Genomic DNA, 26,334 nt, shown 5'->3' with positions numbered 1-26,334 from the left:
TTCATAATAGAAACATATTCTAGTAACTGTTGAACAAATCAGTATTTCGTATGCATTTGGTACTTCAAAATCGTAGCAATAATACTTGGATATTGTTGAAAACATGAAATCCCACAAGAAAACTTTGAATTGGACAAATTCCATCACTTATCTGAGATAAACTATCATAATAAACTGGAAATTTATCAGTGATGAAGAAAATATCCATGGCAACCCAGATGTACGAGGGGTTTCCGAAAAATCGATACCACTAACCCCCTAGCCGTAACTACAGGGGAGGTTCAAAAGTTAAACGTCAATTTATGCAAGGCCTTCATCGAAACGACCAGAGATCCTCTACGAATTCAATTCGGAATCTGCAGGTAGCGAATTCCGCCAATTAAACTACCGAATTCTGCCCTAATTGCACCAGTCCACAATATGTGCACAGACCGATCGACTAATTAGGAAGGTTCAATGAAATCACGGGACCGAAAAAATTATTCTCGATGAAAATGCGGATTAAAAGACGAAGGCGAAACCGACGACGCTCAAAGGTGAATTATTCAAAATCGAGAGGGATTGCATCAGTTTTTACATTGGAAAATGACCCTTACGTGCCGGAGCTTAAAATACCGATTGGGTGCCTCCGTTATTTGATGCTTGTCGCTGCAAATTCTCGCGAGGCGCTCTTCGAAACCGATGTTAGTGCTGAAGTATCGACGTGTCTTCTTGCGGTGAGTTTTTTCAATTTTTATCGCGTACTTTTCGAAAAAAAATTTTTGAGATTGTTCTGAGCGAAAAGAAGCCTATAAGCTGCACTTAGTAAGTTATTGTCTGTCTGTGCGTATATTACCGCGTCACTCGAAAACACCCCGATGAAATTTGGGCTAAATTGTCAATTCAAACTTCGTGCCAAAGCCCAGAATACATGGTTTATCCTGATATATTTAACTTTCGATGTATATGATGTCCATTTGGGCCAGAGAATTTTTTTATTTTGTTTCCATTTTTTGTGGTGGCTGTCTTTGAATCGTATTTCTGTTGTGAGACTAACAGGTGAGCTTCAGAAGTGAGCCTCTGTCTCTTTATTTCAGTTTGTTTGTACAATATTATTTGAAGTGTTCATTTTGGTTTAATGGTCAAATAAACTTTATTATTATATTATTATAAACTTCGTGCCAAAGCCCAGAATATTTCGAATCGAAACATTCCTGAAAAATCCATATACCATTGTGGGCTTTTCCTTTCAAATTAAGTGATGTCAGAAAAGTCTATCTTCGATGGTTTACTTTACAAAACGAAGAGGAAAAGCAGTTCATGTGAAACATAGATATGGAGACATGTCTCTGTGTCTATAATGTGAAATATCGACCGTGGTCTGTGGTTTATAAATATTGACAAGAGATTTTACATAGATGCCCATAGCAAGAAATTGAACTAAAACATAGAACAATACGCTTCAGGGTTCATAGATATTATCTGTTTTATCGTGGATTGATCCTTTCAAAATGAATGCACCTTCCATTTCTAGCGGCTGCCAGTGTACGAGCACAGGTGTAACCTTAACGGCGTTAAAAACCTCCGGCAAGATCATGGCAAACTCCTATTCAAACGAGACGCCGTACGTCATATGTTAACATGTTTGGAACATCGGTATCAGTTTTAGCATTCCATTCTAATAATCGATGTTGTTTCCTAATGAAAGTTGCGGATTAACGTCAGGAAACGAGGGACGTGTTGTGAAAAAATAGGGAAACGAGAATAGCGTCGTTCGTTTTAAAGTCTCCAACCGCTTTTTCTTACTTCCTCCTCGGCCCACGAGGATATTTAATTGGCCCCTCTGGATTCGGTTCATTTTATTTTAATTTAGGTTGATTGGAAATAGACCAGGAACTGACGAACTGATAGAATAACCACAAGACGATAAACTGAGATCTCTCCTAAAGATCTTTCAAAAAAATTTGTCATGTTCTATGCTGAATCATAGATTTACGAGTCTATGTCTTTGTTCTGAAAGAAGTGTTTGGCTCCTACCGCCACATTATTGGTAGTTTCAAATGATCAACATCTGTGCCATAACTTCGTACCTACACAAATAAGAAGTTTTGAGAAAAGTTTTTGAGATTCCGAAGAATTCTAAAGGCAAATTTGACGGTTTATTTCACATTTTAATCACAAAATTGTACGGTAGAGCTGAGCACAAAATGTTCAAACATAGAATAATTCAAAATTCCAACTTTTTTTCGGCGTCAGACAATGAATTCTTTTATTACTAGCTCCTTTAAAATCTTAACTTTGGATCTTATTTTTGTTTCCTGAAAATCACAGAAGAGCGCCAACAACGAGAACTTTGTTTTAAACTAATACTAACGATTCAAGTGACCTCATGACATGAATAAATTAGGTTAAGAACGATATATTTAGTAGTTCAATAAACTCGAAAAAAACGTGTAATTGACACGTTTAGAATAGGGTCAACACCGTCTGCAAATAAATATAGAACAACGTGACGAACATGACAACATTACCATTGACACTACCACACCTTCCTAATCAGATTTTTTCAATAACAAAAATTTTTGGAGCTATTTTCGGGAAAAACAATTATGCACCCATAGACCTGAAAGTTGTTTTCACATTGGGACAAAAATTGAATTTTTCCTTAGTTGCGTAAAGATTGAAAAAACTGATTTTTAGTGTAAGTTCGGCTAGTTTTACTCTGAGGTTATTTTTGAGACAAAAACAACCTATTCCTCTTCTTCCTCCAGTTTACACTTCTCCAGAGAATCATTTTACATTATAAATATCTTCATTCAGTCCATCGATATATTCCTACTTCAGATCAAGTTACATTTTGAGGCAATTTCTGAGGGTTTTAGAATGGAGAGAAATTTATAGCATATAATTTGTTGCAATTCAATTCGAAACTGATTTAATTAATACATATGCATGTATAGATACATCAGCATGTGGGCAATATCACAAAAAATATTGGTGATATTCTCGTTTTCCTAGTTTAACAATTGAATATTTTATATCCATATATTACAGGTCCGAAGAAAGCTGTTTGTCTTAAACATCGTTATCTTCTTGTGAGTCATAAAAAAGGATTTATCCTTGGGGGGACATAGCTAATCATCTTTCTTTGAAATGGAATGTTTCCTCATGTCTATTTTGAAAGCAAACGTTATTTTGATGAACAAACACGAATTTCCTAGCCCCTGAAGCAAAAAGCTTCGTTTTTTAAACCCTATTCATAAACAAATCACTTTTCCTCACTTCTATTTCGATTGAACATCAGCTATTAGAGGGAAGAAGGCTCTCCATGGACTGCAAGGTGTGGGTGGTTACATAAAATTGAACACTCTTCCCTTTAGTATAGCCAACTATGACCTATGCTTCCTCTAACACCCACAATTCTCTTCCAGATCCAGCGTTTGGGGATGAGTCCTCCAAAAAACCTGCACCCAAGGTGCGACCAAGCGGACCTGATCCTCGAGGAAGAAGATTCCCAGACCACCAAGATCGAGATCCTTCCCAAAGAGTCTGAGGAGGCCAGAGACACGTCCGACAGCTCCAGCAGGACATCCTCGTCCGATGTGGAGGCGGTGGTGGTGCCCCCAGACGGTGGCTGGGGTTGGGTGATAGTATTCGCCTCTTTCATGAGCAACATGATAGTGGACGGCATCATATTCTCCTTCGGCATGTTCCTCTCGGACATCGCGACCAGTTTCAACACCAGCAGGTCCCAGGTGACCCTAGTCGGGTCCCTGATGTCAGGTTTCTACCTCATCGTCGGACCTTTCGCCAGTGCGATAGCGAACAGGTACGGGTTTAGGCCGGTGGCCATCATTGGGAGTGTGCTGGGAGCCACAGCCTTTGTGATATCGTATTTTGCGACTAGTGTTACGTTTTTGTGCATCTCTTATGGAGTCCTAGGAGGTGAGTCCCTTTCAACACTCTGTTTCTATAATTTGTTCGATTTCTGTGGGTGGTGGGGTGTTTTCCTTACTCGTGTATCCGATAAAGCAAGTAGTGACTTTGGCTAATCAAATGAAGGGTGCGTCTTTGAACGTTTAATCAGTGACGAGGGTAGCATTGAAATTGCAACACGTAGAAGAAGATAAACTTTATTTCATCGGTTCTTGTCCCGGGAAACTCGTGTTTCATGCTACAGAAGCCATCAAGATGCTTCAACATACACTGCGCAAAAAAATTAACGCACATAATGGAAATCTCAAATTTATTCTACAACTGAAGCTGTTCTCAATGATAATTATTTTATCAGAATTATGCATGCATATGTAATCCACTTTCAACGGTTTTCTTCAATACAGATGTTTTTTCCCAGCGGGAATAAAAAAAGATGATATTATCAGATTTTGAATGTATTGGCTCCATTCTAAAATCAGTCGTTCTCGATCAATAATTCTAGTGCTCAATAGTTTTTCTTTCGTTTGATTTTCTACACTCGATCGCTATGCAACGCGAAACACGCAATTTGATCCAAGAGGAATGTGCCCAAGCGGTAGTTTTGCGAGAAGAAGGGTGGACATACACAAGAATTGCAGAAAGGTTTGGAGTTTCCCATACAAGTGTGTCCAGAATGTTACATCGATTCAAGGAGACAGGTAGACCACGGGTAACAACTGCCATTTAAGAATGTTACTTGAGAGTTTCTTCGTTGAGACAACGGTTTGCAACCGCTCGCCTCCTTCAAATTCAGCTTGAGCACTCAGACAATAAGAAATTGCTTCAGAGAATATGATTTAAGGCCTCGTGTCGCGGCAAGAGGCCAAGCTCTTACCCCAGCCCATCGAAGGGCGCGTTTGGATTTTGCGAGAGAGCATATCCATTGGGAAGAGGCCGATTGGGAAAGAGTTCTCTTCACAGATGAGTCTAAATTCTGCCTCTACCATTGTGATCGACGTTCCCTTGTATACAGACGTCCACATGAAAGATTTGCTCAGTGCAATTTCCTGAATACTACTGGTTTCGGGGGAGGATCGATTATGGTATGGGGTGGGATATCTTTGACTGCTCGCAGAGACCTAGTGGTCGTTGATAATGGAGCTATGAATGCTGATAAGTATATAAGGAACATTCTTGGAGAGCATGTAGTGCCATTTGCCCCATACATTGGTGAAAATTTCACCAATATCACCGATAATGCCAGACCCCATCGTGCGCGCATCGTTCAGGAGTACCTTGAAAAGGTTGAAGTCTCTCGAATGGAATGGCCAGCAAGAAGTCCAGATCTCAATCCGATTGAGCAGGTTTGGGACAACCTCAATAGAAGGCTGAGAAGTTCAGAAAATCATCCAGCTACTCTTAATGACTTAGGAATCCAACTCGGAGAAATCTGGGAAGGATTAGATCAGAACATTTTAAGATCACTCATTTTGAGTATGAACCGTCGTTGTCGAGCTGTAATTAACGCAAGGGGTGGAAATACCAAGTATCAAATCACTTATCAGCATTTCAGTATTTTGAAAATTGTTCATTTCTCTTCTTTCACATAAGATTCGGTGAAATCCTGAATTTTTCTTCCATTTAATGTGTCTTGTTTCGTTCAAAACCTTCCCGAGAGAACATAAAAAATAAATTATAAAGTCAATGTAGAGTTAACTTTCATTAAAATTGAGATTTTCAGAATGTGCGTTAATGTTTTTGCGCAGTGTATTACGAAACTATTATTCATAAACAGGCGTTCAAGCAGCTTTCCTGGGAACAAACCTAATACTAAAACTAAGACCAGAGTAACTAAGTAACTCTGCGTAAACTCACCACAAGTTCCAATGGTGTGTTCACGAAGGGTTCTTAAGAACCAAGACCTAAGAAGGGAAACAATGTATCGAACAGATTCAGCCATTTGCATCTAGATTGATCCCTTTCTTAGGTATTAGTTCTTAGTAGCTCTGTACAAACTCTTCATTAATTTGAGCTGTAGAATGAATCGAAATAATTCGATTTCATGGTTCATACTTAATGTGAGGAGTGTTCAACTCAATTTCGGTGCTATCTTCGATGACAGCTAGTCAGTAAACTGACGGACTCTGCGGAACAATCAAAGGACACATTGGCATATGATCACACAATGCCATCCACTCATGCCTGTCCACCTGACCCCATCAAAAATAGATGATATCCTGTTTCCTGCATGGATCCAATCATTGCATAAAATATGCAACTGTATCGTTTTACCGATGCAAAAGCAATGACATAACGTTTTGTCTCGCGTTCAAGAATCATCAAGCGACGGTATCAAAATCGCCAGAAATGTAGACGAAAAATTTTCAAGGCGCTCTGTATCGTCATCCGGACGTTATTAAAAAAGCGCTTAATATCGATTATATGACCACTCTCTATACTTTTCATAGTAATAAACATTTGAATTGCAGATTCACGATTTGAAGATAGGCGAATACATATGAATAGTTATGGAGACACTCACTTTTACCGTTGAAACGTATGAATCTGAACGATTATGAGTAGGTACATTTTACTCAATGGTTGAAGGTACTCTGCTAAGGGGCTGAAACCTATAAACAAACAGATGTGTCGCAGCATGCTGTGCTATCGTGCATCCCAATTCTTTTCGAAGGTTTTCCATTGGCTGTTCTGACTATTCAATAAATATACCTTTGTTGCCTTTCGAAATTCACGAAGAACAACATATTAGCAAACCGTCAGATTTTGCCTCCCGACCGTTTTTTTGGTGTCTGCATGTGACCAGCTCATGCATATAAAAATCTTCATAAATTTGCATCTAACAATCGTCATCTCGGACTTGGCGTTTTCTCGGCATTGACCCAAAAAGGATTTATCGGAATTCCCTTGATCGTTATCGCATGACAGTGAAATTTTTCGATGTTTATTCGTGTTTTATTTATTAACGGAAATTGCGTTCGAAAAATCCCTTGTTTATAAATTAATGACCTACAATGCTAGACCTATATTCTTAATCATTGGCATCGATGTTATTTTCCCAAGAATCAGTAACGTTCAAGTAAATCAAACATTGACATATCGACAAAACCTTCGATGATAATATTTCCACGAAACACTATATGGATTTCGAAGGTTAGTAACGAAATTTTTCGTACGGACCGTGTACCTCAAAAACGGGATATTCGATGCGGAAAAACGTATTTTGTGAAAATGTGTTGCAACTGATGGCGAAAGAAGGTCAACTCCAAATATGACCGAGTGCCAATTAGCGCGTTTTCTTCCGCACTTTCGTATTTTTTACTCGGGCAATAGGTGTACCGGGTGCGTGCGAAAATTAAATAGCCGTCTCAACGTTCCTTATGCGGAAATTTCCGTTTTTCTACTGGAAACTTACGCTTATCATCAACGAAGTCATTTTGGATGCATTCTGAAAGTAGACCGATTATATTATTTTGAAGCGGAATCCTGACCGACCGCAACCTTAAAAACTCGGCTAGTTAATGTGATCTGTCGGACAACTTACGACTTCAACCTTCGAGCAATCTTTCACGGTAATGTCATGTAAATATAAACGATTGTTTTGAAAATATTTATGGTAATGATGTTGATCCATAAGTGTCATTTTCAATTCATTACATGAACCTTTTGAATAAATGGCTGATACCTGCAAGTTTACTTAGAGTTTGATTCAATTTTAGAAAATAAAATTTCTTTATTTTAATTGAGAATTCTTTCAATGGACCTGACGACCTAAGGTCCCCTTAATTCTTTTCTATACGCTCTATTCGATTAAAATTTAATTTTTTCTTATGCTAAATCTTTATATTCATTTTTTTCAGGTATTGGTTTTGGTTTTATATACGTTCCTGCTGTGATAACTGTTGGTTACTATTTTGAGAAATGGAGAGCATTAGCCACAGGCATAGGAGTTTGTGGTTCAGGCATAGGCACCTTCCTGTTTGCCCCTTTGAGTGCCTACTTCATCGACAACATGGGCTGGAGGGCTGCACTTTTATGTCAAGCAGCTATTGTGGGCTGCTGTGTATTCTTCGGGCTCCTTTATAGGTAATTTACACAAATAAACAGTGCCTAATTCCATTACGGTCAAATAAATGGTATTTAATCCAGTAAAACATCGATTAAGTATGTTTGTATTCATTCGTACAAATATTTCGAAAGAATTTATCTTCTTCAATTGAATTACGACAATTTGTCAATTCCTCGAAACAAATTACGAGACCATTTGCGTATCGGAAAGGTTATCTGTTTGTCCGAACTATAGGTATGTTGTTTGAATTAACCCAAAGCACTTTTTAAATTTCGTCGAAAACCATGCAAGAACCTGATGGTCGAACGAAGTTCAGCGTCGATTACAGAATTCAAAATGGGTCAGAGAGAAAAAAACCGACAGTTTCCAAAATTCGAAGAAGCTTATCTGAATGTTTTCTATGATGTTAATAATTCTCCAGTAAAAAACGACCTTGATCTATGCAGTGGCAGTTCCAGGAATGATTTTGAGGGGGCATAATTTCATATTTAAAATTCTATGAGGTGTTTGTTGATATAGAATTGTCATATAAACTATATGTTTGAAAGAAAACTACTTTGAAATTCATTCTAGTGATAAATCCAAAAAGTTCGGTGCAACCGTTCGACGAATTTTTAACCAACCATATCTTTGAAGTTTTTTTGCCATTAATTAAATGAATAAATAACAATGCATTCTGAATCTCTTCACAGGCCGCTGAAACCGCTCAAACTGAAGGACATCACCAAGCTCGATGAACCCGAAGAAGAGCTGGAACAACTGAACGCAGACATAGAAAAACTGCCCGCCGCGACAAGAATCAAGATGGAGGAAGTTTTGAAGGTTATGAGAAAGAACGAATGCGAAGGCAACGTCCACTCGATCCCAAAACTACTAGGCGTGATCAATCACTCAGATTATCCCACATTGGCTGATGTATACCACACCATTGGAGCCCCACAAGCAACTAAGAAAGTCATAGAAATGAAGAACATAACCTTCGAGAAGAGATCCAGCGTGCCCCATCTATACGACAACATGAAACTACAGTTCGAGAGCAAGAAACCCCTCCTGAAACTGCAAAGCGAGAGGCCTTTCAGGCATAGAACTAGGTCGGAATCACAGAGGCCGAACCACGAGATCAACAGACCGCTATACAGAGACGACATATTTTTCAGTGGAAGTTTGAAGAGGCTACCCGAGTACACCTCCAAGAGCTCCTTAGCATACAACTTGGCCGTTACCAGAGTTTCGACGAAAAACGACATTGACGAAGAGAAGAAGCATGTATGCAAACTGTTCCCGGAAGCTGTCAAAAGAACGCTGGCAACCATGTTGGATTACAGTCTACTCAAGTCGCCGTCTTTCCTCCTCCTCGCCTTCGGTGGATTCTTGACCATGATGGGATTCTATGTTCCGTTTATGTACCTCGCGGACAGGGCCAAAGAAACCATGCCGGCTGAAATGACAGTGTGGTTAGTGTCTTCAATAGGCATCGCCAACACAATCGGCAGGGTCTTGTGCGGACTGTTGAGTTCCTTCCCAGGGGTGAATGCGCTGTTCATCACCAACGTCGCTTTGACGATCGGAGGTGTTGCCACGATGTTCAGCGGATGGTCGATGAGCGAGGAGTACCAATTCACCTACAGCGTCGTTTTCGGATTAGCGATTTGTAAGTATCCTATTTTTATCTATCTCAATTTCGAAAACAATGACGCAAGAAACTGGATCGTTTTCGAAGACTGCACCCGGTTCCTTATCTTTTGTTTAGACGTTGTTGAGTGAAATAGTATCGTCTAATTTTGTCCATCCCTAGATAATCTATGACTTATCTTGGGGACACAGACCATAAAATAAAAGGATCTTTTCTGTGGACGAAGAGCACCGATAACGAATTTCCCTCATAGAAAATACCCAAATTAGAGGACAAATTTCGACATTGAGAAATATCGCTATGACATACTGAGAACAATTTTTCGTTAGACCTGTTTCATGTAAACAAAAAATTAATTTTATTGGCGCCTGCCTTGATGATGACCTTTAGAACCTCCTGTCTCATCGACGACGGTCAAACTGCTTCCCAAACAATACGCAACACTGATTATGTTATCGACATCTAATTAATAATTAAGAAAATGATTATATCTCAACCGTGAATTCGAAACTCTATTCCAGCATCATTAATTAGTCTAACAGAATGCATATTATAAGAATCCTCTTGAAAAAATCCTGGAGACAAAATAAAATACTCTATGCTTCATCATAGAAATTAGTTTTGTCTTCTTTAGAATTGTCGATCATAAAATTTCCTTCTAATATTTTTTTTTCTTTCAGCTTGTTTTGCCTCACTTCGGTCCATTATTGTGGTAGACCTCTTGGGCCTGGAGAACCTCACAAATGCCTTCGGTCTTTTGCTCCTTTTCCAAGGGGTCGCAGCCTGTATAGGATCCCCACTAGCTGGCGCGTTCATGGAATGGATGGGTAGCTATGATGACGCTTTCTATCTTTCCGGAGCCCTACTTGTGGCCTCTGCCGTTATGTGCTATCCCTTGAACTGGGTGAACAGACGAGAGAAAAGGAGAAATGGACAAGATAACAAAACGGTAGTATCAGCGTAGTCGAAACGTAACAGGGTCAAACAAAGTATTTATTGAAGGTTTTTGTTCCTTTTCACCAATAAATGACATAGAAGAAAGAAAAAAACGAGGATAAAATGACAATATGTATACGAATACGTCGTTGATTCGAAAAATCTTATGAATCGAGTCTTATTTGTGACTTCAGCATCGAAACGGTAATCACATGACATGTAGTCGAGGAAGAAAGCATTCTGGAACGTGCTCAATTTTCGAACACAGATAATCATTCGATTCTGTGAATCTTTAGCGGTTTTTTTGAAACCGCGTTGCCAAATCGTCTTTTCACAAAGATGATCACTGTGATCTATGCTTGCCAGCAAGTTTGGTGCCTTTACAGAAATATTTATGTAGCTGTGTGTAGTATTACATGATTGAGATTACGTATTTTGAACTACTGGATTGATTTCGATTAATTTATTACAGTTTTTGCCGTTTTTTGATAGCAGTAGTGAGAATTGTGTTTTATCCCATTTGATTTGTGCTGGAAGAAAGACTAATATTGCTTTTTCGAATCGGAAAAAAACTGAAAAGGAGGTGCAATTCGGGACATGCTAATTATGTACCTCGAAAACCAGTTTCGAAGACATTTGGCAGAGCAATAAATTTCCAAAGAAAACCTTGTTGAACACCTATGTAAATTCGGAAATGAAAAAGAACAAATCGATTTTTGACAGATTGAAATATTCATGAGAATAAAATTTTAATCGCTCCGGGAGTTTGGTAGTATTTTTTCTTTTGGGTGTCTTGATTATAGGGAAAAATGTGATGTTAGTCGATCATCCATGAAATAAGACTGATTTTCGAAGTTTTAATTCTGTATTATATATTTTATAGAGGTTCGAGCAATCTCCTCATAGATATTCATATTTATGGATATGGTTTGAATAAAAACATACGCCTTATTAGAGTATGTAAATTATTTATGTCTTGCGTGACAACATTCCACAAGTTGTTTATGCGACTCAATCTGAATACTTATATTCCTAATTCGTAGAATTAGCTGATTACCAAAAGAGCAATAATATTATTAGATAATTTTCTATTTTAACTTAATAAAATTGTAATTAGTACCTACTTTGTGTTTTATTCCACCAGTCCAAAACTATCCCCCAAATTTGATTTTCCATAACTTATTATGCACTAATTTTTCAAAGACATTCACTCTGATCTAACTATCAAACAATAAGAGAAAACTGTTAGGAAGGCAGAGCCATCTGAAGACCATAATTTCCAGAGATTATCTGTGATTTTTCTCTTTTAGCGTCAATTCAGTGAACGTTTTGCGAAGCATAGATAACTCCAAGCTTTACTCGTAGACATAGAGAAAGATTTATTTCGATGGTTTCCCAAAGAGACATCGACTGTCAGATAACCATAAAATCGCACACCTCTATGAACAAATTCAATTCTGACAACCGAAAATGGGTTAGTCGTGAATTCCGGCAAAAAAACTGGAAAGGGTACCGCTCGAGATGACCCCGTCAACGCCACCGGTCGAGGTCACCCAAAGCGTATCCTCCAGAAAGAGCCAAGCTTTTCGTTTAAAGAACGCCGCTCAGGAGGACATCGTTTACACCCTCGTGGTCATACCGCCAGATGGAGGTTGGGGTTGGTTCGTTCTCGCGGCCTCGTTCCTCATCAATTTCATAATGGACGGCACCATCTATTCCATCGGGTTATTCCTGGAGGAGATAGCCGAGTACATGGACACTTATCCCACTAGGGTAGCCTACGCCAGTTCCATACTTGTTGGAGTCAATCTGCTCACAGGTAAACGGAATGAAGGTTTCATCTAAGTTTTTAATATGTATACATAATTTTCTAGCACCAATAATCTGCGGTTTAACCAATAAGTATGGATTTCGGATCATAACCTTCAGTGGTGGTATTATGGCTTTCGTAGTGCTCCTGGTTTCTTCCTTCCTCCAAGAACTCAACTTATTCCTCTTCATATTCGGAGTGTTCGGAGGCATTTCCTGTGCTCTCATCTACGTCCCTTCCGTCATCATCGTGGGTTTCTACTTCGAAAGATGGAGAGCTCTGGCATCCGCTGTAAGCGTCTGTGGATCCTCCTGCGGAATCATATTCTTCCCCTTGATACTCAACAACGTCCTTGAGGGATACCAATGGACCATCAAGTTTCGAATCTTGGCGATAAGTTTCTTATTCGTATCCATATTCAGTCTGACCTTCAAACCTTTACCGCCGGTATCCGTGCAGCCTAGTCCGGAGCAAGAAGACTCCGTCCTTTCTGTTTACCTCGGGGGAGACCATGGGGCCGTTCTGTCCAGAATGTACAGCAGCTACCACAACCGGCTGTACCCAACCACCGCGGAAGTCCAGGAAGGTTCACCCCAACCGATTGTCAAGAAAGACTTCAGCTCCTCCTCTACGCTAGTAGCTACCTCCGGTTTTCCGGGAGGATCGAGCACTGTTATCAGCAAGATGTCCACCGTCTTCGAGGACGAGATCAAACTTCCCTGGTACAAAAAATGCGGGCAGTTCTGGAGGGAAACGCTTCGCTGCAGATGGTGTTGCGGTTCTGAAGGAATTCGGACCACCGTCAGTACGATCAGCAGGCCTTTATACAGAGACGACATATTTTTCGCTGGTTCCATCTACACTCTGGCTGAGTACCCCAAGAGACCTTCGATAAAAGGCACCGTGTCGTCGGTTAAAGGAACAGTGTCGAAGGTCTGTTGAGCCAAACTCCCAATTTGTCACTGATTAAATTCGTTTGCAGAAATCCGCCGTAGATTACCATTTATCGGTAACGAGGGTGGCCACCCAAAGGGATCTAGACGAAGAAACCAAGACCTTCGTCTGTTGTCCAGAAGCCCTGAAGAGAATACTGGCGACCATGTTGGATTTCAACCTGTTGAAATCTCCGTCATTTCTGTGCTTATCCATCAGTGGTTTCCTGGTATCGCTAGGGATGTACGTACCGTTCGTTTACATCGTACAGAAGGCCATAGAGAATAATATAGAACAGAGAGTTGCCGGTATGATGGTGACTGGATTAGGGGTGGCCAATTTGTGCGGTCGAATCCTTAGCGGCGTATTGGGTTCGATACCTCAAACTAACGCTTTGGTCGTCACTTATTTGGGATTGTTCACTGCAGGAATACCTTCCATCGCTTTCGCTTTCGTCGAAAGTCAGTGGATGTTTTATTTATACATAGCCCTCTACGGATCATCTATAGGTGAGATGGTCACAGAACTCAATACTTTGTCACGTCTTTGTCACGTTTTCAGCCACTGTACCGTCGATGAAGACGATCATCCTGGTAGATCTGCTGGGTTTGGACAAACTGACGAACGCCTTCGGGATAACACTGATGTTTCAGGGCGTTTCCAGTTTCATAGGTTTGCCAGTTGCCGGGTATTTCATAGAATGTACCAATTCCTACAACGCCAGCTTCATTTACTGCGGCTGCACTATTATCCTAAGCGGAGTGATGCTTATTCCTGTGAGATTGATTAAGAATTGGGAAAAGGATAAAAGTTGAGACTGAAATAAAGAAATAAAAAACCGAAAGACTACTTTATTCTACGGAAAAAACGATATTATTCTTCGTCGTGTGAAATAGAATGAAACGCTTGACGGAGCTGCTATGAACCACTAATAGGCAATTAGACAAGTTCGTCTAAGAAAATTAGCGATGGTTTTAGAGTTATAGACATCTCCAACTGGTAATGAATTCAAACAAGCACGCAAAAGCTGCTGGTTAACATCAATGCACAACCAGATTTCTTAAAAAAATCAGAAAAATACACGATTCTGCAGTTTAACAGAGGAGGAGATTCTAAAAAACGAATAAAAAATCTTTATGATCAAGAATTTTTTTCTTCTATATCCTGATAACGACCAAATTTAAAATATTGCAACGTTTAAATATCGCACAGCGTGGAGAATGAACTCAAATCATTCACATTACGTCTTTTTCCATACACCAATGAAAAAATCGAACAACTTCACGCCTAGAGTCTTTTCGAGTGAAATAACACCATCTTCAGTTCACTCTGACAATTCCACCCCAGCCCCTACGCCCCTGGCTCCTTTACCTGAGCAGCCCAGTGCGCCTCCTCCGTATCGATTGCAATTCTTCAGTCGCGGCTCAGAATGTCCCATTGATTTTGATAGTGGCTGTGGTGTTCGTTCGAAATCCTGATGGAAGGCCCTGACTTCCGATATGGCGGAGCCCCAGCGGCCCCCCCAGGCGCCCGCCCGATGGTCGACCCGGAGGCCCTAGGAGAAGTCGATCCCTCCATGTAAGAACATCCAGAAATCATCAGCATCCAACCAATATGTTCGAAAGACCCTCACGACACAATAATTAGATCGAGTGAACTAGATACAACAGTCAGTGATCTTTTTATCATTGTACAATTTATGAGATGACGTTTTGGTCCATTATTTCGAGTTATAATATGACCCTTGACATTTCCCAATGATAGGAAAAAAATTAACTGAATTTTCCACGGTTTACCCATTAGAATCTCAGTTGAAAGAGCTCGTTGAAGAAATTCAGGCAAATTTCATTTCGAAAGACACTCAAGCCAATGTCTGCTTTTTGTCTGTATTGTCTTCAGTGTTAACAATGTCGAAATTTTCATCATAACAGTCTCTTTCCTTTGACACCATCACAAAAAAACCCTAAATACTCTTAGATGAAAAAGACTGACATACGAACATCAAAATTATCGTGCATGAGTGAACATAAAACCCATTACAGGTATCCTCAACCGAAAGAGGCGACCCACAAGATAAGAGGAAGGTCAGACGTCATAGAGGCACTCTTCGGCCCGGTCGACCAAGAGCTCTTGGTTATAAAGAGCTTCTACTTCTTCTTCTACTCTGCGTTCGGTTCCCTCTTCCCCCTGATGGGGGTGTACTTCAAACAGATGGGCATGAACGCCACCCAGTGCGGCTTCCTGGTTGGCGTCAGACCCTTCGTCGAGTTCCTATCGGCGCCCTTCTGGGGTAGCTTGGCCGACAGATGGAAAAAGGGTAAAATCCTTCTGGTAGCCTCCATCGCCGCTTGGATCTTGTTCACCGTACCCTTGGGGTCCATACAACCACCTGCTACCTCATGCATGGAGATCAAGAATAGAACGGCAATCCTCACAACCCCCGTGGATAGATCTTTCGGGAAAAGGATCCACGATTACATGGCCAGATCTGACGACGAACCGTAAGTGGGCGAAGATTCGAAACTTTCGAAGAAAAAATTTGATGTTTTCAGAGTGTCGCGCACAGTGAGATCAACCATGCCCATCCTCAACGCCGGACAATCGCCGATAGGGGTGGAATACGCCCAAAACTACGAACCTAAAGCCCACCAGACTTGGGTCCAGCCGATCATATCTTCTATCGTTTATAGGATGCAGGATATACAGAAGACGTTCTTCCTGCTCTTACTGCTAGTTACCATAGGGGAGTTCTTCAGCGCTCCAGCTATCACTTTAGCTGATTCGGCTGTTTTAACTCTTCTGGGTGAAGACGCAGACAGGTAGGCAATTCAAATTAGACCCCTAAATCAAAGATTTGCAAGGTGTCTAAACTCATGTATTAAATATTGTAGATTCTAATAGTTGGGAAGCCGAATAGGGAAATTCGGGATTTACTCGAGCGTGTCAGATTAATATAAGGGGACATACCTTGGACCCTGGAAAGTACCTCTACCAAAAATTAGACCTGTATATAGGGGGAATTGTCTGGGACAGCCTATCAGAATAGTAAAAAAAACGATCATTGTACATTCTCGAGCGTGTCAGATTAAGATATATGTAGTTAATTACATGTTGAAAAGTATATATTCTCTTAATCTGACAATTTAAGCGTGCTGAAAATGTATGGGAGGGCGTCAACCTCGCAAAAAAAAAACCTCAAGTGTACATTCTCGAGCGCGGTGGCCTTTTTTTTTATATTGAAGCTAATGATTCAAGAATAACGGAAAAAATATAATCTGACAGTTTTAGCAAGCCGAAACAATAAAAATTGGCCATAAAGGTCACAAAAATCAGTTTTTTTGAATTATCTCCTTCCCTGATGGGCTTCAAATCTTTTTCGCATTCATTATAAAAGTTGTAGAGCATAACATTTTCTGCAAATTTTGTCCCAAGCAATTTTTTATACGTTCAAACGTTTTTGAGATATATGGCCATTAATGCGAGTTGTTTAGCTATACATGCTGAAGCGAAAATTCACTCGTTGGAAAATAGTACATTCTAAGGTTCAGTCACAGACAAAACTAAAATTTTCCAGACTAATTTCGAAATTGTCATCATAGAAATACCTTGTCATTTTGACAATTGTAGATTAGACTGGGATTCTACATTAACCTTGCCCTTTCACATGTGTGGCTAAGCTTCTAGCCCTTATCGCGCCCTCTAACTCGAGAACGGTTAAGAGAATGTAAAATTGCTTCAGACAAAAGTTGTGTAGAATTTTATTATCTACAACTTTTATAATGAATACAGAAACGATTACAGGTATAGGGAGGAAAATATTCAAAAAAAAAGGGATTTTTATCATCTTCAAATTGTCAGATTAAGAAAACCCCCCCTGATTAGTGTCAGATTAATGGGTCAACACGTCTACAACACCCAGATTAACCATCTGTATGAAAATCTGACACGCTAGAGTATGTACAAGTAACGATTTTTTTTTTACATTTCCAAAGGACCGCTGTGACCTTGCGTCACGTCCAAATTGTCAGTCCCTTGAAAAGTAGCTTCCTTTGGGTCCAATTAACATATCCTCCAAAAATCTGACACGCTGGAATTTTTTTTTTACCATTTCCAACTCTTCCGTACGTCCAGTCCCACCGCGCAAACTGTCAGATAAGCATGAATTCATTATCAGAGACACGTAGAGCATATACAGTATCTTAATCTGACACGCTCGAGTATGTACACCTGACGATTTTTTTTTACATCTTTGAGACCCTGCAGACGCTTTCCCCACCGCTGAAAGTGCATACATAATAGAACATTTTTTTCTTTCTACCATCTAATCTTCAAAATCCACTAGGTGTCCCGATATAGCATCGTCGGCTCCCCAACTATAAGGATAAATAGGTTAATACAGTCTCAATGAAACCCAAAATTTTCAAGGTATGGCCACCAGAGAATGTTCGGTTCCCTTGGATGGGGATTGGCGATGTTCTTCGTCGGAATAGCCCTGGACCACTCTACGGCATTCCCCAACCACCCATGCGGGCCCGACAAAAAGGAGAAAAACTACACCATCTGCTTCGCGACCTTCTCGGTACTGATGGGCGCAGCCTTGATCTGCTCCACCCAGATCACCTTCAGATACGAAGAAGAAGAAAGGGAGATTCAGCCGGAAAACGAGAAAATCCCCCCACCCATGACCCACGAGGATCAGCTGCAAGCGCAACTGGCCGAGCAGCTACACCTGCCTTCCTTGGCCGACACAAGGGCTTCTTCCATCCCCCCCAAAGAGGACAAGGTAAGAAATTTAAAAAAAATCAACCCTTCACTATCACTTTTTCCTTCCTAGACCAAAGTCTTCGCTCAGACCACCAAAGAGATGCCCGAATGGGTGACAGTTTTGGAACAGTTCAAGAACCCCAAATGCGCTTCCTTCCTGTTCGTGGCCTGGTTCATGGGCTTCGGGATAGGCTTGATCTTCACCTTTCTGTTCTGGCACCTTCAGGACTACGAAGGGACCCCAACACTTTTCGGTGTCGCCTCTGTGATCAACCACATATCAGAAATATTCGCCTACTTCTTCAGTTTCAGGCTCATCAGGCAAATGGGCCACGTTAAAGTGTTGTGTTTGGGCCTCATCGGTAACACGCTCCGATTTTTGTACATCTCATGGCTGACGAACCCTTGGTGGGTGCTTCCTTTTGAATTCATGCAGGTAAGGTAGGCTTTAAACCTTTTAAAATCTCAATTATCCATCGCTGTGTTCAGGGAATCACGCATGCAGCCGTTTGGGCCGCTTGCTGTTCTTACATCGCCCACAACACCCCCCAACAACTCAGATCCTCAGCGCAGGGAGTTCTTCAGGGGATACATCATGGTCTGGGCAGGGGATGTGGAGCAGTCATCGGTGGAATTTTCGTTAGCAATTTCGGATCCACTGCAACTTTCAGAGGCTACGGAATCATATGTTTGATCGTTTTGGGGGTGTTCATCTTCATCAACTTCTACAGAGTGGATCAGGTACGAGGCAGATTGTCTTCAATATAGAAACAGCGCTAATTGTTCCTCTTAGGGCTTCGTTTCCGACCTACCTCAAACAGAAGACCCAAGGCAGGTGGCTGAGGAGACGTCTCATCTTGCACCACACGGTGTACCCAGCAACCCTATACCAAGAGCATTATCGAGTTCGAAACTTCATGAGATGGCCCAACAAGACGGTTATGGTGCTACATATCAAATGGGACAAGGAGGAACCTTGGACATCCCAGGTGCAAATCCCTTCACCCAGAACACCACTACCAATCAACACCAGAATTATGCATTTCAGGTATTAGATGAACCATTTGAAGGAAATGGTAATAACAAACACAATCTTCAATTTCAGCAACCAGTTCAGCAACAATCAACCTATCCTTCAGCTTATACAACACTCCAGCAGCAACAACCCTCCAATATGAACAACTCTAATTATGCTTGGTAATGCGAATATCTTGGGATGTTGTAAAACCGAAATATTCAGTAAATAGGAGGGACATATGTATAGGGTGTGACTTGGGTAATGACTCAGTTTTGAAGATTGATATTTTATGAAGAAAACAGCGACGCAGTATTTCAATTTTCACATGATTAAGATCCATCAAAATTTGTGCCAGCACAAACAATCATGAGCAAAATATGCTCAAAAGGCACATCTTCAAATTGAAGATTTACCTAAGGAACACCCTTCATAAAACGTAATTTATCATGCTACTTCAGTGTGAAAATATTGAATGTATATAATCAAAGCATTTAATGCAGTCCAATTACCATATCCACAAGTGAATATCAAAGTAATCAGAGGAACAATCGAAATAATGAGTATTATTTAAAAAAAAACTATATCAAACGAATTACTTGAATATAAAGTGATCATTTCAAACTTCCCTTAAAATACATATTGCAAAAAGGATCTCCCTGAATTTTGATAGTTTGTTGAAAGACACGCTTATTTTATACAATTGTAGGAAAAGCTCAGAAGAAAAGACAAGAGATTCAAAATTTTTTTGACTGTGATTTGATCGATTTAGATGTTGCTTTGAATAAAATACTGGACTAGAATGATTATTTCGCCTTTAAAAGTTTTTCCTACTTTCGAAATTTTTGCTGTATCTATTAGAATATACTCAAGACACTTATTTTGTGAATAAATTTAAGAAGTAGGTTTATTTTCAAATATAATCGTGAATAATTCGTAAATCTTAGAGAAATCGAAGTGACATCCTTAGTCCATACATATCTCCATAAAAGACAATTGTTGTGTTTTGTGTTATGTAACTGCACATTATTGATAGTTTTTGAACTAGTGATTGTATAACAATCATTTCAAAGTTTAAGAACATTGTATATTTATATGTATAGAAGCACCAAACCAAACTGTTATGTAAAATTAAATAAATATTTTTCTCCAAAGAAATCAATCCTTTGATTATAAATTCCATTAAACCAATTTTATTTCAATAAACCACCACCACACCAGATCTGAATCTTAAAAAACCGATTAAAAAGAATTCCTCATTTTTCAATATCCATTTTACAAAAATAGGCTTTCTTGCTTTATCATGCATGGAAATCTACGAGCCAAGTAGAATTCTAATGAATTATGTACCTGTGTCTCACAGGAACCATATTTTGTTATTTGTTCACTCCAAAGAGTATCACTAAAAGTTGGCAGTTAGAGGAATAATTGGAATAGGGTAGTTCAATTGTGCCAATAATATCTGTCCAGGGTATCAATGACATTTTAATATAACGCCAAATAACAGCATGTAAAAATTTAAATAAACAAATGAATTTACAATTTTATTCGAGAAAAATCAAACCTCCCCAAAATTAGCATGTCCAGTACCTTTTGCATGTTGCTGGGCTTCAACTTGTCCTCGAAGTAATATTCCACAAACCAAGCATTTCAAGGTGAAATTATCAACATCTGTAAACTGTCTACTCGATTTGGCCTCTCTTGCTAACTGTTCGGCATGTTTTAAAGTTGCCTCATCTTCACTTTGGAACATGGTTTTTATATCACCATCCTGAAAAATTTTCTCAATAGCATACTTATATCGGATAGAGTGATGGTATTACAACAAAAATAAACATTTAGGGGCATAGAAGAAAAAAACTCACTTTGAAGCTCTCCATGTAAAGTGGATCATAATGTATTCCATCAAACATTAAATAAACCCTAACAGGATACTTTTGGTCCTCCCCGAATCTATTAATAATGCCATTCATTGTATCTACAACTGCAATTTCGATGCCATAATGATTTGCCAAGACTGATAATTCTATAGCACCACCCCATGACGTGGGTTCCTTAATCCAAGAACAATATTCGGTAACCGGTTTTCCAAGAATAGCCTCAGAGTAGGTTTCAGTATCTTTCGATATTGTTTCAGCTACTAGTTCCCTGAACCATTTAACAGCTTCTCCAGAATCGTCTATTTTTCTATTAAGAACAAAAAATAAGCTGCTAAAAAGGCAAGAATTATCCGCAGGCACTACATGTTTGATAAGAATTCCTTGGCAGTTTTCTTGTTCATTTATTGCCTGTAACAACTCTGATGATGACGCTCTCATTTTGGGGTCCTGCTCTTGTTTGTTTTCTGCTCTTTCCTCGATTATGAGCGTCTCACCAGAGGTAAGGCCACTTGCGGTTAAAGTTTGGTTTTCATTAGTAATATCGAATAACTTAGGAGGAAAGCCACTCAGAACTTGTAATGAGTGTACAGTAATATGTGTCAAAGATGCTAATTCACTTTTTAGTTCTTTAATTGTGCTTTCTGGTTGTAAATTATTTATTATATGATGACCACTTTTGGATTTTACCCTCAAGGCGAAACTTGACATTTTGACGGCATTACAATCTTTGCAATAAACTAGCAATTTTTTTCACGGACATTTTCCTAACCTAACATCTTAATCCTACCAATACCAATTTTGGAAATCGAAAGTTATCCATTTTCCATCATGCGGTGGAAGGTTTTAAGAATAAGAAATGTTTACTTCATGAAGGAAGTAAAATATTTATCGCCTTCTTCGGTGAATGATTAATAAAATTGGGGATTTTGAAAAAAATATGCAGTAGTTCAAACGTATCAGTTTTCCAGTGGAAAAGCAAAATGGTATTTCCATTTCTATTTTGATACCATCTGAGTAATTGTTCAAACATTCGACTCTCAGAGATAATGAATATCAAAAACTATCAGTCTGTTCCTCAGTGAGAGGAGACCATGGCTTTAAAAACTTGTGTGAATTCCAAAAACCATTTTATATTTCGTCAATTATTTGATTCACTGAGTTGCACATATACGTATTTACTTGGTGACTTGAACAAGAAAGAATGTATATTGATAGATCCAGTGCTGGAACAAGTGAAAAGAGATTTCAGTTTAGTCAATGAACTGGGATTGAAGCTATGCCTTGCACTTAATACTCATATGCATGCAGATCATATAACAGGAACTGGATATCTAAAAAAATTAACAGGATGCAAGTCTGCCATTTCCAAAGCTAGTGGAGCGCAAGCAGATATTTATTTGGAGGATGAAGAACAAATATCTTTAGGGAATATATGCTTAAAAGTACTATCTACACCAGGTCATACCAATGGATGTGTATCATACTACTGCAAAGATCAGCACATTGTTTTCACTGGAGATGCTCTATTAATAAGAGGCTGTGGTAGAACAGATTTTCAAGAAGGTGATCCAGCAATACTTTACAAGTCAATTTATTCAAGATTATTCACTTTACCACCAGAAACTGTAGTATATCCAGCTCATGATTATAGGGGAATGATGTCATCTACTATTTCAGAAGAAATGAAGTATAATCCTAGGTTGACAAAAAGTTTAGAAAAGTTTGTCGATATTATGAATAATTTAAATTTAGGATATCCAAAACAAATTGACAAAGCTTTACCTGCAAATAGAAGTTGTGGTTTACACTACATTCCAAAGGAAAATCTTCAAAATACAGTACTCTAAGGAAAAGATATATTGAAAAAGATATAAAATGTAATATATGAACAAATATTTTTATGAACAAATTTATTCTCAGTAATCTGTTACAAATATGTAGTTACAAATTACAGGCTTAGTTGATACAATAAAAATTTTATGGTTACAGATTTTCATTATTTTTGTAATCAATCAACCTAAGTAAGGTTGCTTGTTTTGTAAACCTAACCTACCTATTAATTAAATCCTATCTAGATTACTCTCCTTACAAATATTAAGAAAATTTCTAAACGCATTACCAAAGGTTCAATCTCTTCTGTTTTTCTCAGAGAGATTGTCTATGAGAAGGGTTTTCCTCGAGGACATCAGAACTACTTGTATTTGAACTATGATTTTCCAGGCAATTAATATTTTGAGATCATTGACTTCTACAGGGTTGACTGCGTAAAGGCGGTTCTAGTTGTTCGTTCTGAATCGCAAGTCCCAGAGAACGAAATCAAAATTATAATGTTAGTAATCCGTTTTCTGCAATAAGTCATTCTCGAATTGATTAAATAGTAATACCCAGTGAAAAATACAACAATAATGATATCAACTCATACTGGTTTGTTGTTCTGTTCTTCGTTCTGAGAAATTTCTTGAAAAATTGTAGTAGTGATTGCACAAAGAGTGAATATGTGGAAATGTCACAAGTGTGGAAAGCCGGTCTATTTTGGTATGTTGAAAATTTCTTTGTCCTCTCAAGGATTTCCATGTATCCAAGAGAACTTAGAAGTAGTAAAATGCATGTTTTGTTCTGAAGAAGCTTTCAATTAGTGGAAGCTGAGTGGAGAAAGAAACCTATTTATACAAGCTTAATATTTTCAATTTGAAGCCGAACGCAAACAGTCTCTGGGCTACAATTGGCATCCAGAATGTCTTAGATGTGAAGAATGTGGAAAAAGGTTGAATCCCGGTCAACATGCTGAGCATAAGGGTGTACCTTACTGTCATGTACCTTGCTATGGTGCGCTCTTTGGACCCCAGCTTTTTGGCCATGGAACAAGGGTAGAATCTCATAAAAGCTTCGGACCTATAAAAGATGCTTCCAAAATTGGCAATGGACCATCTTACCCTCCCAGATCAGTCATGGATTCAAAATTGAAGGTAGTGTTTAGGAGATTGTTTGGTGAAATGAATGAAATCATAATTTGTTTAGAGTTACAATCAGTTCCATGAAGGAAAAAGTGGAGAAATACGAAGTAGGGAAGTGAATGGTCGCTTAATCCTTGAGGGACCCTTAAGGATATATTGGGGAGTTCAGGGTGTAATCCATTTGAAAGAAAACGATGATCAAAGAACGGTTGTGACTGTTAGAAAGAGAAATTCTTGCAGGTAAATGTCAGGGTTCCAAATTAGGGATTATTCTCGAATTGTTGCTATTGCCATAGAAAGAGTTTTTATGGGTTTTATATTGTACTGATCCTTGTCAAATTTTTAAGGTATTCTGCTTCCATGAATTCTGACTCTGAAAATGATATTGAGAATATCTCTAGAGATACTAGCTATAACGATCTATCCACTGCATCTGATATCTCAACAGTAGATTCCTTTGATACCAGTAGAAATGATACTGGTATTGAGAGTGGTAGTGAATCTACTGATAGTAGTACTGTTGAAAATAGCCCCACTACTCCGCCGCACACAACATTTCATAAGAGTGTGACTCTACCTTCCAAATTAGATGTTAAACAAATGGAATGGGATGAATTAGATGATCTCCTGCAGGTTGAAAGGAGGGTTAGTGAATCGGAGAAATTGTATCAGACTATGCCCCTACCTCTGCCATCTCAATTCAGCCAAGAAAGTGGTAATAGAGAAGAGAAAGAAAATAGAAGGTAAGGATATACTAATCCTTTCTCCTTGGTTTGAGCCATACTGGAGCTTCACGCCTGCGCTATCACGGGAATATGTCAAATATAAAGTGTCAAATTAAAGTAACCTAACCTAACATTCTCAACTGACTGAACTAAATATCATAGAATTTCAAAATTAACACCTGCTACAATGTTATGATGATTTATAAAGTACTTGTATGATGTTATATTTTGTAGAATAGTATGATATAATATTTCAGCCCAAATGATGCAGAGAATTCAAACAAAAGTCTTGCAACATCGAAGGATGAAACTACATCTGAGAGTACCAAATACGTAACTAAGGATGATAGCTGGATTTTGAACAGCAACCATCTGAATCGATCCAGATCGGGCCCTGACTGTATTGGTAGGGCTCGAGACTCCCAATCTCCTGAATTCGACAGATCTTCTGTGGCAAGCTTCGATATCTCGACCATGTCTGAATCTCCGGAGGAGGTTGTACGTAGGCCTAAAGGTTCTACAGCTATAAGAAGAAGGCCTGGAAAACGGTTATCAAGGAGTAAGGTGAAACGAAGGTGTTCAATCAATGGTCATTTTTATGACAGAGAAACCAGCTTTTTCACCCCACCGCATGGCAGTCAAATGAGTGTTTGGATAACATCTTTGGTCAATACTCAAGAGGTTATAAATCTGATCTTGGAAAAGTATAAGGTGGAGAGTGATCCAAGCAATTTTGCTCTGTTCATGATAAGAGATAATGGAGGTTAGTTTCGAGATATTCTTGATAGTGATAGTGATGTTTTTTCACTATTAATCACAGTTGAATGGCCAAATTTCAATTTTTCAGAGCAAAGAAGGCTCAAAGATGACGAGTCACCACTATGCGCTAGAGTTATAAGTGGTCCTCATGAAGATATAGCCAAATTATTTTTAATGGACAGTCATACAACACCGGAAGTTAGTAATGAAGTGGCTCAGTTCTTGAACCTATCTTTGGCTGAATGTAGAGCCATTTTGAACCAGTACTACTCGCAAGAAGAAAGAGAAGTTGCGCAACTGAAAGAGAAGTGAGTATCAGTTTTTCATTTCGAACCATTAACTATCAGTTGGATATATTATTTTTCAGGTACAAAGAGATGAAGAGAAGGATCTTGTTGAGAATGCAAGATTTCAAAACGAGCAGTGGACTTTAATTTTCGTCAGTTCTAGCAATTAGACAAATTGAATTTTTCGGAAAGCGAAAGATATTTTTCAAATTCATCTGTAGGTTGTTGTTAATATTTTTAATTTTATTTTAATCAATATACTAAGTTTTCGATGCGGGGTTGATTTTTTCACCTTTTATTAATTCGAAACGAAATTAGCTAATACAATTTTATCTTTACCTTTTAATATGCTTCGCTTTTATAATTAATCAGAACTTAAGTTCTTTAACTGACAAGGGTAAGAACAAAATTAGTAAAATTCAATTATAATTCTCAAAGTTCATCAATTTTATTGAAATTTATATATTTTGCTTTCGAATCTCACCAGACTATATTTATGATATACCTATTATATGTTGGAATTTAATTGGTCTCCGTTATATATCTGCAATTTATCGTAATTTTTATATTGAATTTATGAAAATAAATTAAACAGCTGTTAAAAGTAATTTCTTTTTGTTCTCATAACACCTCCTAACATTATTATCTACAGAGTTC

The 26,334-nt window shown here is 38.8% G+C and overlaps 5 protein-coding genes across 5 annotated transcripts; 4 read left to right on the top strand and 1 right to left on the bottom strand.

Annotated features, from left to right (window-relative positions):
• The first annotated feature begins 428 nt into the window (after window positions 1–428).
• LOC123316028 lies at window positions 429–14,133 on the top strand. The gene is made up of 9 exons (XM_044901937.1): window positions 429–716; window positions 3,411–3,924; window positions 7,773–7,998; window positions 8,674–9,632; window positions 10,295–10,574; window positions 12,035–12,369; window positions 12,425–13,293; window positions 13,343–13,802; window positions 13,855–14,133. Exons 1-9 carry the CDS (start codon window positions 489–491, stop codon window positions 14,106–14,108), a joined length of 4,125 nt encoding a protein of 1,374 aa, XP_044757872.1. The 5' UTR covers window positions 429–488; the 3' UTR covers window positions 14,109–14,133.
• A 561-nt stretch (window positions 14,134–14,694) lies between these two features.
• On the top strand, window positions 14,695–20,232 carry LOC123315752 (major facilitator superfamily domain-containing protein 6). The gene is made up of 8 exons (XM_044901588.1): window positions 14,695–14,871; window positions 15,336–15,794; window positions 15,846–16,112; window positions 17,719–18,076; window positions 18,128–18,493; window positions 18,547–18,798; window positions 18,851–19,105; window positions 19,163–20,232. Exons 1-8 carry the CDS (start codon window positions 14,771–14,773, stop codon window positions 19,256–19,258), a joined length of 2,154 nt encoding a protein of 717 aa, XP_044757523.1. The 5' UTR covers window positions 14,695–14,770; the 3' UTR covers window positions 19,259–20,232.
• A 307-nt stretch (window positions 20,233–20,539) lies between these two features.
• LOC123315460 (ubiquitin thioesterase OTU1) lies at window positions 20,540–21,811 on the bottom strand. Its single transcript, XM_044901153.1, has 2 exons — window positions 20,938–21,811; window positions 20,540–20,843 (listed from the first exon to the last, which is right to left on the bottom strand). Exons 1-2 carry the CDS (start codon window positions 21,658–21,660, stop codon window positions 20,631–20,633), a joined length of 936 nt encoding a protein of 311 aa, XP_044757088.1. The 5' UTR covers window positions 21,661–21,811; the 3' UTR covers window positions 20,540–20,630.
• Window positions 21,812–21,903: 92 nt separating this feature from the next.
• Window positions 21,904–22,938, top strand: LOC123315461 (persulfide dioxygenase ETHE1 homolog, mitochondrial). The gene has a single exon (XM_044901154.1). It carries the CDS (start codon window positions 22,044–22,046, stop codon window positions 22,797–22,799), a length of 756 nt encoding a protein of 251 aa, XP_044757089.1. The 5' UTR covers window positions 21,904–22,043; the 3' UTR covers window positions 22,800–22,938.
• Window positions 22,939–23,186: 248 nt separating this feature from the next.
• On the top strand, window positions 23,187–26,285 carry LOC123315453. Its single transcript, XM_044901148.1, has 7 exons — window positions 23,187–23,487; window positions 23,647–23,918; window positions 23,971–24,146; window positions 24,254–24,649; window positions 24,889–25,394; window positions 25,479–25,698; window positions 25,758–26,285. Exons 1-7 carry the CDS (start codon window positions 23,448–23,450, stop codon window positions 25,822–25,824), a joined length of 1,677 nt encoding a protein of 558 aa, XP_044757083.1. The 5' UTR covers window positions 23,187–23,447; the 3' UTR covers window positions 25,825–26,285.
• Window positions 26,286–26,334: the final 49 nt, after the last annotated feature.

This window comes from Coccinella septempunctata, chromosome 6 (assembly GCF_907165205.1).
Source record: "Coccinella septempunctata chromosome 6, icCocSept1.1, whole genome shotgun sequence".
Classification (NCBI taxonomy): Eukaryota; Metazoa; Arthropoda; class Insecta; order Coleoptera; family Coccinellidae; genus Coccinella; species Coccinella septempunctata.
This window is presented reverse-complemented; position numbering and strand designations above follow the sequence as displayed.